This window comes from Hemiscyllium ocellatum, chromosome 1 (assembly GCF_020745735.1).
Source record: "Hemiscyllium ocellatum isolate sHemOce1 chromosome 1, sHemOce1.pat.X.cur, whole genome shotgun sequence".
Taxonomy (NCBI): Eukaryota; Metazoa; Chordata; class Chondrichthyes; order Orectolobiformes; family Hemiscylliidae; genus Hemiscyllium; species Hemiscyllium ocellatum.
The window spans coordinates 130602416-130615182 of NC_083401.1; the positions used below are offsets into that span (position 1 = coordinate 130602416).

Genomic DNA, 12767 nt, shown 5'->3' on the forward strand with positions numbered 1-12767 from the left:
TCCCTACATTATAGTGCATTGTTAAGCTATTGCCCACTCACTTAACTGGTCTATATCCCTCTGCAGATTTTGTTTTATTCTTGTTACTTGCCTTCTCACCTATTTTTGTCTCATCTGCAAACTTGGCATAAGTTGGCTAGAAGGCCTTTGATAAGGTGCTGTACCAGAGGCTGCTAAATAAGATGGAGCCCAGGGTGTTAGGGGCGAAGTACAGGCATGGATAGAGGAGTGGCTGACTGGCAGAAAGCAGAGATGTGTATAAAGGGGTCTTTATCAAGATGGCAGCTGGTGACTGGTGGAGTGCCACAGGAATCAGTGTCGTGAACACACTATTCACATTATGTGTGAAAAATCTGGGCAAAGGAACTGAGCATTGTTGGTAAGTTTGAAGATGACACCAAGATTGGTGGAGAGACCGGTAGTATTAAGGAAGCAGGGATGCTGCAGATGGACTTGATGTTGCTAGGAGAGGGGCAAAGAAGGGTCTGATGGATTACAAAGTGGGAAAATGTGAGGTGATGCACTTTGGTCGGAAGAATAGAGGAATAGACTATTTTCCAAATAGGGAAAGGTTTTGAAAGTCAGAATGACAGGAACTTGGGAGTCATAGTTCAGGATTGTCTTAAAGCTAACATGCAGGTCAATTGGCAATTAGGAAGGCAAATGCAATGTTAGTATTCATTTCAAGAGGGCCAGAAAATAAGAGCAGCGATGTATTGCTGAGGCTGTTTAGGGTTAATGAAGGATGTGCTTGCTTTGATGGGGGTCCAAAAGAGGTTTAAAGAAATGATCCCAGATAGAAAGAGTAATGTGAGGAGTGGTTGAGGACTGTAGGCCTGTGTTCACTGGAATTTAGAAGGATGAGAGGGGAACCTCATTGAAACTTGGGGAATACTGAGAGGTCTGGATAGAGTGGATGTGGAGAAGATGTTTCTGCTTGATGGAGAGACTAGGACACGAGGGCACAGCATCAGAGGGAAGGGACAACCTTTTTAGAACTGAGATGAGGAGGAATTTCTTCCGTAAGAGAGTAGTAAATCTTTGGAACTCATTGCTAAAGAAGACTGTGGATGCCAATTCATTGACTGACATAGGTTCTTGGCAAAAGTGAGTACTGCAGTTCCTGCTCCTCGGATACTGCCTGACCTGCTGTGTTTTTCCAGCACCACTCTAATATAGATAGGTTCTTTATTAGTAAGGGGATCAAAGGTTATAGGGAGAAGGCAGGAGAATGGGATTGAGGACTGTATTAGGAGGAGAAAGTGAGGTCTGCAGATGCTGGAGATCAGAGCTGAAAATGTGTTGCTGGAAAAGCGCAGCAGGTCAGGCAGCATCCAAGGAGCAGGAGAGTCGACATTTCGGGCGTAAGCCCTTCTTCAGGAATGAGGAAAGTGTGTCCAGCAGGCTAAGATAAAAGGTAGGGAGGAGGGACTTGGGGGAGGGGCGATGGAGATGCGATAGGTGGAAGGAGGTCAAGGTGAGAGTGATAGGCCGGAGTGGGGTGGGGGCGGAGAGGTCAGGAAGAAGATTGCAGCTTAGGAAGGCGGTGCTGAGTTCGAGGGATTTGATTGAGACAAGGTGGGGGGAGGGGAAATGAGGAAACTGGAGAAATCTGGTTGGAGGGTTCCTAGGCGGAAGATGAGGCGTCTTCCTCCAACCGTCGTGTTGTTATGGTCTGGCGATGGAGGAGTCCAAGGACCTGCATGTCCTTGGTGGAGTGGGAGGGGGAATTGAAGTGTTGAGCCACGGGGTGGTTGGGTTGGTTGGTCCGGGTGTCCCAGAGGTGTTCTCTGAAACGTTCCACAAGTAGGCGGCCTGTCTCCCCAATATAGAGGAGGCCACATCGGGTGCAGCAGATGGCAATAGATGATATGTGTGGAGGTGCAGGTGAATTTGTGGCGGATATGGAAGGATCCCTTGGGGCCTTGGAGAGAAGTAAGGGATTGTATTAGCCATGTTAGAATGATAGAGCAGTCTTGATGTACCTCACGGCCTAATTCTGCTGTTCTGTCTTATAGTGTGCAGCACGTTCACTTCCATTATCTGAGTCATTGATAATTGTATATAATCGTGGCCCGAGCACTAATTCCTCTGGCATTTTATTAGTTAGTTTGCCATCTTGAAAATGTCCACTTTATCCCAACTCTGAATCTATTAGTTTGCCAAGCCTCTAGCTGTGTTAATGTACTACCCCAATCTTATGAAGTAGCTTTATGTATGGAAACTTATTGAACACCTTTTGGGAGTTACATAATTTCCCTAATGTTGTCATCTGGAAGTATGAATTCAACATTCACATATTGAGATTTTTAATATATCTTCTAACACAGCAGTTATTGTAACTGCTTCTGGAGCTGAGTTGGATGAGACAAAAGCTATTCCAAATTAATGTTAGCAGAACTGATACCAACCTTTTTGCCTTCTGTACACAATTTGTACTACTGACTATCTATACCGAACCCCTCACACAGTTATCACCTAGGGTTGAGCCCTAGCGTATTGTGTGATCTTGAGCTTCACTTAGTCTCCCATTTCTGATCTGTCACTTTCTTTCACCACAGCAGTGTCTGCTCTGACTCTATTGCCTGCTGTTCTGCCAAAATCCTAAGTCATGCTTTTATCACCTTCCTTTCTTGTAAAATTTCTGCTCTTCATAAATGCAAATTTCTAGAACACTATAAGAATTGGAGAAGTTGGCCAACATTGGAAAACTAGCAGATGCAAATAGGAGCACAAAAATAACTTGGAATGAGATCCATGCAGTGATGTGAAGCTGAGGATATTGGATGGCTCTTGGCGTATAGCTAACCAGTGGAACTAGACATTTGCAGATATAATGGAATCAGCTCGCTAACGCAGTATAGACTCTGATTTGCTCAACATGGGCATCTTGTGTTTAAACACTATAGAAAATACCAATTAAAAAAAAATAGAAGTTGAGAGGTCAGGTGATCGTTCCATGAATGACATAATACATGGATTTTCATGAGGTCTGGAATGCTAGCCAGCACGTCTGGACAAATGATTAATCTGTAGGAAAGGTTTATTACCTTTTAACGTGGCATTACCCAAATAACTACAGAAACTAATTTGCAACGGGTCTGCAACATTCATGGCTTCAGAATATGATTCCAAAAATAAAAGTTTGGAGAAACCCCAATCTATTACAAGGACATTGAAATGGATGAAACTTAAACACTATTGTGTGCCAGTGGCCAGGCCATCAGAGTGGGCAATGAAAAATAGATACACTCATGCCAAAAAACAGGTTTCTGCTGAGGGACATTTAATAAGATGCATCTATTGAGCAAATGGGACAACAATGATTGAGATCAGCAAATTCACTGCTCCTGTGTTAAATTGATCAGCTGGCAGAGAATCTGGGCTAGTCTTTTACCTACCTATTTGAAAAACTAAGCCAGTGCAGGGGTTCAACTGCACCTTGATTGTACTGAAAGCAGAGAAAGCTGGAACTGCAAGCAATAAGCCACTGCAAATTCATCTTCATAAATGCCCAACCTCTATTTCTTCAGTACATCGAAAAGGAATCTCACGCCTGGAACATTTCAAGCTGCTTTCTCAATAGAAGCGACTGTGACAATACATTGTTTGGACTTTAAGATCTAGGTGCATGCGTCCTGTTTAGGCATGTTACTTTCTCACACGTCTGCCTGTGAGAATGGCTGTTGTTGCAAATATATTTTGTGTTGAGTAAGAAATGCATTCTTTTTTTCTAAAAAAAACCCACAATGATTCTGTTTTTTGCATTCAGAGCACTCAGGTGGTTAAACACTGGGCAGAATTTTATGGGGGCCTGAATGATGAGGGCTATGCTGGAATGTGGTGGAATTGTGAGAGAAGTCCAGCGAAGGGTACCTTGATATCAGGAACAGCTTGCTGCATCTTTTAACTATGTTCTTTTGTGTTGAAGTGAGATTCTTGTTAGAAATTTTCAAGATGTTTATTAAGTGGCATTATTGTTTGTTAATGACCTTACTAACTGTACACCCAACTTCATTAATATACAGCTTCCCATCCTACCACCTGCTTCATACAGAGTAGTTGTTGAAGATTCTCAACATGGAAGTCAGAGTGGGTGCCTGACAACTTCAGGTCACTGCTGATGGCAAAGAGCAGTCATGGTGGTCAACCTGCAGCAGCAACCCAGGGCATCATCCAAAGGCACCAGCCTTTGGCATCCAATATTTGATAAACCCTTGTGACACCTTGCTGATCCTTTGCAGGATGTTTAGGAAGTATGAACCCACATTGCAGGGTGCACTGGCAATTAGCACTGAAAGACCCCTCTGCACAGGGACAAGAACCAGCTCATGGATTGGACTAGCCTGCATCTTAAGGCTGCCTGCTTGCTGTTCTAGTGTTTGCTCACTTAACGGCTGCCAGCATGTTTGCGACATCCATGCCTTACCTTACCTTACCCTTGTCATTCCTGTTAGTGCAATGGCACTTCTTACAGAACCTAAAGACTATCAATACTACCATATTGGTATTATCGTTTGCATGGAAACACAGGCTGCTTCTCAGTTGAGAAATATCTGAGGTGTGGGGAAATCTTGCTGTACAGTACATGGCATGTTTATTCATGCAAATGGCCATATCAGAAAACAGTGTGGGCAGGGTGTGGCAGACATGGGATGGCAGTCCAATTCCAGTCAAGGCAGGGCTGCTGTTGTCAGGGTGTCCCAGTACTGTCAGCTACTTTTTGTCTGCAAACATCCCAGTGATTTGACCACTGTCAGTTGTCTGCTTGAATCAGCCAGGGTCAGGGGATGTGCCTGACTACAGTCTGGAGAGAATGGAGAACATTCAGTTCTTCAGGTCATTACAAGCAGTCAGGAGAATTGTGTGTCTTCAGTTGAGAGCTGCAAATTAGCCTTCAGGGATCTGACCAGTCATGCTTAGGGTTGTTCTTCAGAGTCGACAAGAGGTTGGCTCAGTGGTTAACATTGTTGGCTCTCAGCACCAGGGACCCAGGTTCAGTTCCACCAAGTTACATCCAGCTGGAGGTGGGAGCACTCAGGCTGTGCGAGGGTCACCCGAACATTGTCAAACTTCACCAGGTCTTCCAAGACCAGGTGAGTGGGCGTGAGAAGCAAGCCCCCTCCCCGAACACTGCCTCCCCCCACCCCTCGATCCTATGCCCCTCCCCATCCCGTATCCACCTCCCACTCCTCTGCATCTGCACTCTCCCAATTTCTCACTCACCTCAACCCACCAGTTCCCTACACACCCACAAACACTCTAACCACAGCCCACCACTCACCCTCACTCAAAAAAAAAACTTGGAAGGATTCAGAAAAGGATGTTTGGAGGGTTTGAGCTACAGGGAGAGGTTGAACAGGCTGGGGCTATTTTCCTTGGAGTGTCGGAGACGGAGGGGTGACCTTATAGAGGTTTATAAAACCATGAAGGGCATGGATAGGGTGAACAGACAAGGTCTTTTCCCCAGGTTGGGGGAGTCCAGAACTAGAGGGCATAGGTTTTGGGTGAGAGGGGAAAATTTAAAAGGGACCTAAGGGGCAACATTTTCATGCAGAGGGTGGTGCGTGTATGGGGTGAGCTGCCAGAGGAAGTGTTGGAGGCTGGTACAATTTCAAAATTTAAAAGGCGTCTGTATGGGTATATGAATAGGAAGGGTTTGGAGGGATATGGGCCGGGTGCTGGCAGGTGGGCCTAGATTGAGTTGGGATATCTGGTCGGCATGGATGAATTGGATGGAAGGGTCTGTTTCTGTGCTGTACATCTCTATGACTATGACTCAGGCAGTGTCTGTGTGGAGTTTGCATGTTCTCCTTGTGTCTGTATGGGTTTTCTCTAGGGGTTCTGATTTTCACAGTCCAAAGATGTGCAGGTTAGATGGATTGTCCTTGCTAAATTACCTGTTGGTGTCCAGGGATGTGCAGGCTAGGTTGGCTAGCCATGGTAAATGCTGGGTTATACGGGTAGGGAGGGGTGGGTCTGGGTGACTCATTGAAGAGTTAGTGCAGACTTGATGGGCCAAATGGCCTGCTTTCCCACTGAAGGGATTCTAATCTAGATCTGGTGCAAATACAGTTCTGTGAGTCCATGTGTTGACCGATTAGGATGCTTCAGGGGCAAATGGAACCTCCTTTCGAAAAGAGGTTGAGGCAGTCAAAGCTCAGGTTGGGAAGTAAAAACAGACATATTTGTCAAGTTAGGGACAAGGACAGCGAAGATGGACAGTCACCGTACAAGGATGCTGTGTAAAACCGAGGGAATGGGTGACTATGGTATTGACCACCACCATGACATCCACAGGGAGACCATCAGTAAGATGCTATGTTGGGATTTGGAGCAAGGAGGGAAGTTGGAGGCAAAGTGCAATGTGATGGGTCTGCAGATGGTGGGAGATGGGCGGAAACGGGCTGTTGGGTAATGCGAGTTAAAGCTGGTCATGGAGGCTCTGGGAGATGGAGTTAACTTGAGCTCAGGGAGAGCCCGGTGCTGTTGATGTCCACCATAAGCTATGTTCATTGCCATCACTTACTGTTCTCTAGACGATAACTGCAACTGGAAGGTGGCTGGGAGAAAGCACAAGGTAGACCAAGTCAGTGTCAGTTTGATGGCTGAAAGCACAGGCTCCATTTCAGTCAGAGGCTGGGAGATTGTAAAGGTAAGTGCAGGAAGCATGCATTTGCAAACTGCAGCTACATTTAACTTCCAAGCATTTCATCGCTCCTTTGCAATGTATGTCAAATGAATGTCTTTTGGGTTTAAATGCTGGTCAAAGGCAATTTGCAAATGGCAAATACTTGTTTCTGTAATGTGTTGTTTACTCAGCCAGCGTGGCACCTTCACCGAATTGGTGTCCTCACTGATGCTGGAGAATGGCCTTTAGTTATTGGGACTTGGCATATCTCACCGTCTGGAGGAGGGTGTGCAACCCTGTTTGGCAGGGTAGGCCACCACTGACTGTTCTCAGTGATAAGAACCTGTTTTGCTTCTTATCTTCCCAACATCACCAGCAATCCACCCAGTCACTGGTGGGCTGGTGGTCACCATCTTCCTAATGAGGTGAGGGTGGATGCAGGAGAACCGGGCCCAGGAGCAGCAACAAACTCTCTCAGAGAGAGCTCACGGCAGCAGAAAGCATCAGCTTCCCAGGGGTCTGGAGTATATTCATCCTGACTCCATTTCCTGGGATGAGAGAGGCACAGGCTTCCTATGTCTGGGACACTGGTGGCATTATGCTGGATACTAGAATGGGAACTGAGGGCTGCTGGAGAGAGAGGCCATCCTCCCCTTCTGGTCATGAAAGTGACAACTGCTTTGAACATCAGTATGATTAGCTGCTTCTAACGATTCATAATTGACTTGTATGGGATCTCTCAATTGAGCACCAATAAATGTTTCAGGTTAGTGGCTGATACCACTTGTGCGAGATCACATTGATTTCCTGAGGAGGATGAGGACATAGGCAAATGGAGAGCTTCCTCCGTATCCAATCAGAATTCAGCTGCATTGGTGTTACTGGCCAGGCACAGCCTGATTGATTCAGAACTCCCATAGGTGACAGTCAGCTGCAGCAGACCATCATGGAAGATAAAAACGTAATTGGTCATCATCCAGCATCTGGTTTGTATTGTGGGAGTGACGTCTCTGTTAGGTTTGTTTTCATCACTGTAAATAAAAGTAAATCTTTGGAGTTGTCCAATTGCTTGTCTGTATGTGGTGATCCCCGACTGGAGTTTGACAAGATGCAGGTCCCCAGTACACACTGGGGACAGAGCAGCGGTGTCTTGGAGGTAGTAAGATAGAATGGACAGCTGAACTGTGTGACCGAGCAGTTATACAGTGGCTAGGGTGAGAGAATGGAGTTGGATGTGCGAGGGAGTGTAAGGTCTGTATTATCTGCCACAAGCAGCTAGGCTTGGTGGCTGCTCTGGCATTGTGTTGCCAGTGAAAGCCAATCCTGATTGCCACTGCATGTCTGGCTGCACAGGGTCCATTTGCACATGGTTGCCAGGGTGCTCTCAGTAGGTACCTGGCAAGTGGCAAGTTACTCTAGTAACAGCATGTGGTGTAGTTTGGTGAGAGAGCTGCCACAAGTGCTGGGTACTTGATTATTGAGTGGTGTTGGTAAGATGCGGTGAGTGAGCTCGTGGCAAGAAACCCTCAAAGATACTAAATTAGGACACTCAGCCCAAAAATGTAAAATTCAACCCAAGTATTGTCGGTCTTTGGTCAGTCAAAAGGTGCAAAATAAAAGATGAAGCATCGTATAATTTCTTCCCTATCTATAACAGGGTGCTGATGTCATCCCATTTATGACCAGCTCTATTCTTCTGCATGCTTTTAAAAATGTTGTTTTCAGATTCTCCTCATCCATGCTTTTCACCTCCTTCCTCCTTTATCCTTTGTCTCCTGTTTGGTGTGTGTTTGCTGTCTAACACTTTGAAAATATTGGAGCCATCTGTGAGGAATGAGTGCCACAAATAAATTGAAGATATCTACCTGTGAGCCATGTGCACAAGCTAAGTGCCTATTGATTTGCTGCTACTGTCACCAACATTGCTAATAGTAATACATTTACAAAGCAGCAGAGGGAGTACAATATTAATAAAGCGATATACTAAGTTAATCATTGGGATTCAGTTATGTTTGTGTGTTTAAACAGAGAGTATAATGGGCTGCAACATTGCTTTGTATTTTGGATATTTGGGTTTACTTTCAGTTCAGGCCACTTATTGCAAAACTCTGTGATTCTGAATATTATTCCCACCCTTCTCTTCTGTGAATTTGCTTGCAGATTAGTTGGATTGATATAGTTTACTGATGTCTGTTCTTGGGCAGCTAAAGACTATTTCTATTTTAAGTCTAAGAACTATCGAACACCCAATAGTGGCTGTAAAAATAACTCTGAGCTAGTTTCACGTATTTGCACCAAGACATCTAATTTGATGAGCAGATTATTGTCGGCCAACACCTCAAGAAAATGACAAGCGCAACATTTTTAGAAGTAGAATTTAAAACCATAACATTAAAGTAGGGTTATGTAATTAACATATAGAATTCCTGATGAAGGGCTTATGCCCGAAATGTCGACTCTCCTGCTCCTCGAATGCTGCATGACCGGCTGTGCTTTTCCAGCACCACACTTTTGACTCTGACCTCCAGCATCTGCAGTCCTCACTTTCTCCATAAGTAATTAATAATGCATTTTGGAAATTGGAATAAAAAGCACTTTACTAAAGAACTAAATTTATAAGACAAAATTATTTATATTTTATGCACACTGTCTGTATGTTGGTGAGAAAAAAACCCCTATCCATTTGTAAAATTTGTTTATTTTTAATGGAGAAGAATCCTTTATCTCTGAAATAGCAGTGACAGTGTTGTGGATAAATTAAACACTGTCTCCATAATTTATATGTCATGTTTGCTTCCTTAAAGTTGTTGGCAAATGTTGCTTACAATTCAATGAGCGTTTGCCACTTTTGGCTTTCTTTTAGATTGAGGATTGTTATGGAACAAATATTATTTTAAGTATTGAAACTGAAATGTTATATTTGTCCAGTGGTTGTGTTTAACTAGTATACTCTGTATTCCTTACAGTACAAACCAAGCCTTAGCAGAGTCAGCAGCGGGGCAAACTCCATCCAGTATGATGACACCTGCCCAGTTTTCAGGTTGCATTCAGATGAAGAGAGACCCTGGGAAGAGGTAGCATGTCGCCGAATGGATTTTGTACCAGGTTCTTGCCGCATCATGAAAGAGTTGTTTGCTGATAAAGAAACAGCTAACTGTTCCCACCAGTTGTCACATATGATTTGTGAGATGAAGGTATTTATTTTTATCAGTAATTCTGAAACTCTATGTGTATCCACCAGAAATCACAGAAAAGACTGTTTGTATTGCAGAACTAATGGAATGAATGAACAAGTTAAAAAACTGATTTGAAAACTGATTTGGGCGGCACGATGGTTAGTACTGCTGCCTCACAGCGCCAGAGACCCGGGTTCAATTCCCGACTCAGGCGACTGACTGTATGGAGTTTGCACATTCTTCCCGTGTCTGCGTGGGCTTCCTCCGGATGCTCCGGTTTCCTCCCACAGTCCAAAGATGTGCAGGTCAGGTGAATTGGCCATGCTAAATTGCCCTTAGTGTTAGGTAAAGGGGTAAATGTAGGGGAATGGGTGGGTTGCGCTTCAGTGGGTCGGTGTGGACTTGTTGGGCAAAAGCACCTGTTTCCACTCTGTAAGTAATCTAATCTAATCTAATTTAATCAAACCCTGGTCTATAATACAGGACAGCTAAGATTGAGAATACTGTAAGGGGGAGGAGCTAAATTAATGGCTGGATAATAGTAAAGAATGATAAAATGGATTCGGTAAGCAGTTATTTGATTGCTGCTGTGGGTACAATGGTTTGAATGGCCACTTATTGCAAAACTCTGACAAACTTGAGTTTTAAAATCCTGAAGATCACAGGAGGAGAAACTAAGGGAAATAAAGTTATGTTCTGATAGAGGAGAAAATGGATTCAGAGATCATACAATAAATCTCAATTTTAATGTGAAATTTGCATTAATGCTTGGTACTGGTCTATGCAAACTGCATGGATGCTTGAAACTGGCATCTTCTGGCTGTAGGCCATCTCTTAAAGAACCCACTGTATTAGCTAGAATATGTACAATATATGAACCTAGATTTCCTAACACTGAGGGACTACTGTACTGTCTCTGACCACAAAAGTGTAAGAACCATCCAAACCCTCAGGTCTTTGAGCTGTGCTGATTTCAGCCAGGGGTTTACTGAGAAGGTGTGAGAATTACACTGGACAGGCCCCTCAACACCAGAGATTCTTCTCTGTCTTCCTTCTCTTCCTCTCCCACCCCATCGTCATTCGCTGCCCAACGCTCTTCTGCTTGTTCTGCCAAAGTCACTTGTGATCATTGACTATTTGGGCTGAATTCATTTACAGGGGTTCTCCAGTTTAAATTGCTAGTTTGAAGAAAGGAAAGCAAAAGCGGAAAATATCTGTTTCGCATCAAATATTTCTTCAGGCATTATTAAGTAGTCTACTGAAATCAGATGAACAGTTCAAGATGTTTGTTCCCCAAGCCCATACTCTACAAGCTTTCTACTTTGTTTCTCTTTATTGTTTTGGAATACAACTTTTATCGGCAATATCAGCACTTGTCCCTCTTCATAAGATATAAAAGTAGAAGTAGACAATTCAGCTTGTCAATTCTGCTCCACCATCCAAAGAGATCATGGCTAATCTAACTTCCCTCAACTTCACTTACCTGTCTTTTCTCCCAAACTCCAGATTCCTGTACTAATTAAAAATCTGTCTAGCTGAGCCTTGAATATACTTCATGACCAACCTGAGCAATCCTCTACAGCAAGGAATCCCATAGATTTGCAACTTTCTGAGAAAAGAAATTCCTCCTCCATCTCTATCTTAATTTCAGAATGAGGAGTAACACATTGAGAATCTCCCACAGGCAGAAACCCTGCATCTATCCTGTCAAATCCTCTAAGAATCTTGTTTGTTTCAAGATGGTTTTCTGTCAACTGAGTACTGGCTCAATTTATTCGTCCTGTCCTCATAATAGAGTCCATCCATATCTGATGCCAGCCTAGTGAATCTTCTCTAGATTACCTGTAGTTACCATTGACCTGTATGGCTTGCTAGACTATTTCAGAGGGCAGATGCACATCGTCTGCATTGGACAGGGTCTCAATAAGAGCATAGAAAATAGAGGGAGGAGGAGGTCATTTGATTCCTCAAATCATCCTGCCATTCAACAAGGACATAGTTGATCTGTTCTAGACCTTTTGTACCAGCAGTTTTTTGCTCTCTTGATATTTCTAAAATCTATCTCCTCTTGCAGTAATTTCAGTGATCTAGCCTCTATACTTCTTTGGATAGAGAATTTCAGTTATTCAGTACTCTCTGATAGAAGAAATTCCATTGTATCCCAGTCTTGAATCTTGTTGGACAATTGATTTATCCCTAAAGGGCATTAGAGAACCAGATTAGGACATTCAATGATAGTTTCATGGTCACCAACACTGAGACTAGCTTTTATTTCCAGATTTATTGATTAATTGAATTTAAATCCCACCAACAGTTGTGATGGGACTTGAACCCATGTCCCAGAACAATAGCCTGGTCCTCTGGATTATGCTCCACCACAATGCCACCATCTCTGGTGACTAACTTGAACATTGCTGAAGAAAGCTTGGCAGTTAACAGTTCCATGATGCATTTTGCTGGAAACACTTCTACCAATCAGAGTCTACTTCTCAACCAGTCAGCACCCTCTAACAGGCAGCATGGATTGTTATCCCCTTTGAATTTGATGTTCTTGCAGTTCTGTCCTGATGTGTGCCAGACAAAAGGCTTTCACAGTCCATCTCATTTTTCAAAAATACTTAATTGTTTTGGTTCAATATTTGCTCACAAGATGAGATATCACTGGCTAGGCCAACATTTATTACTCATTCTTAATTGCCCTGGAGGAGATGAACTGCCTTCTTGAGCTAGTGCAGTTCTTGTAGTATAGGGACACCCTGTTAGTAAGGGAGTTCCTTGATTTTAATTCAGCAACTGCAAAGGAACAACAATATAATTCTGCATCATGATAGTGTGGAAGGGAACTTGGGAGTATTCTCGCGTATCTGCTACCCTTTCCTTTCTAGATAATAGTGCTCATGTGTTTGGTAGTTGCCATCATAAGAAATAGGTACAGAAGTCGGGCCTTCAGCCCCCCAAAC

At 43.7% G+C, this 12767-nt stretch overlaps 1 protein-coding gene across 5 annotated transcripts in view; it reads left to right on the top strand.

The window, feature by feature from the left end:
* The window catches only part of LOC132820061 (uncharacterized), a 115493-nt gene that overhangs the window by 31830 nt on the left and 70896 nt on the right, over positions 1 to 12767 (top strand). For 4 of the 5 annotated variants that reach the window (XR_009645170.1, XM_060832003.1, XM_060831990.1 and 1 more), the window contains one exon: positions 9598 to 9825. Coding sequence is in view for 4 of the 5 variants with exons in the window: in XM_060832003.1 (XP_060687986.1) it covers positions 9598 to 9825 (228 nt within the window). In the remaining variant the exon portion in view is untranslated. Of the gene's footprint in view, positions 1 to 6539; positions 6656 to 9597; positions 9826 to 12767 lie in introns of all 5 variants that reach the window. The other variant, XM_060831996.1, reaches the window with a different exon arrangement.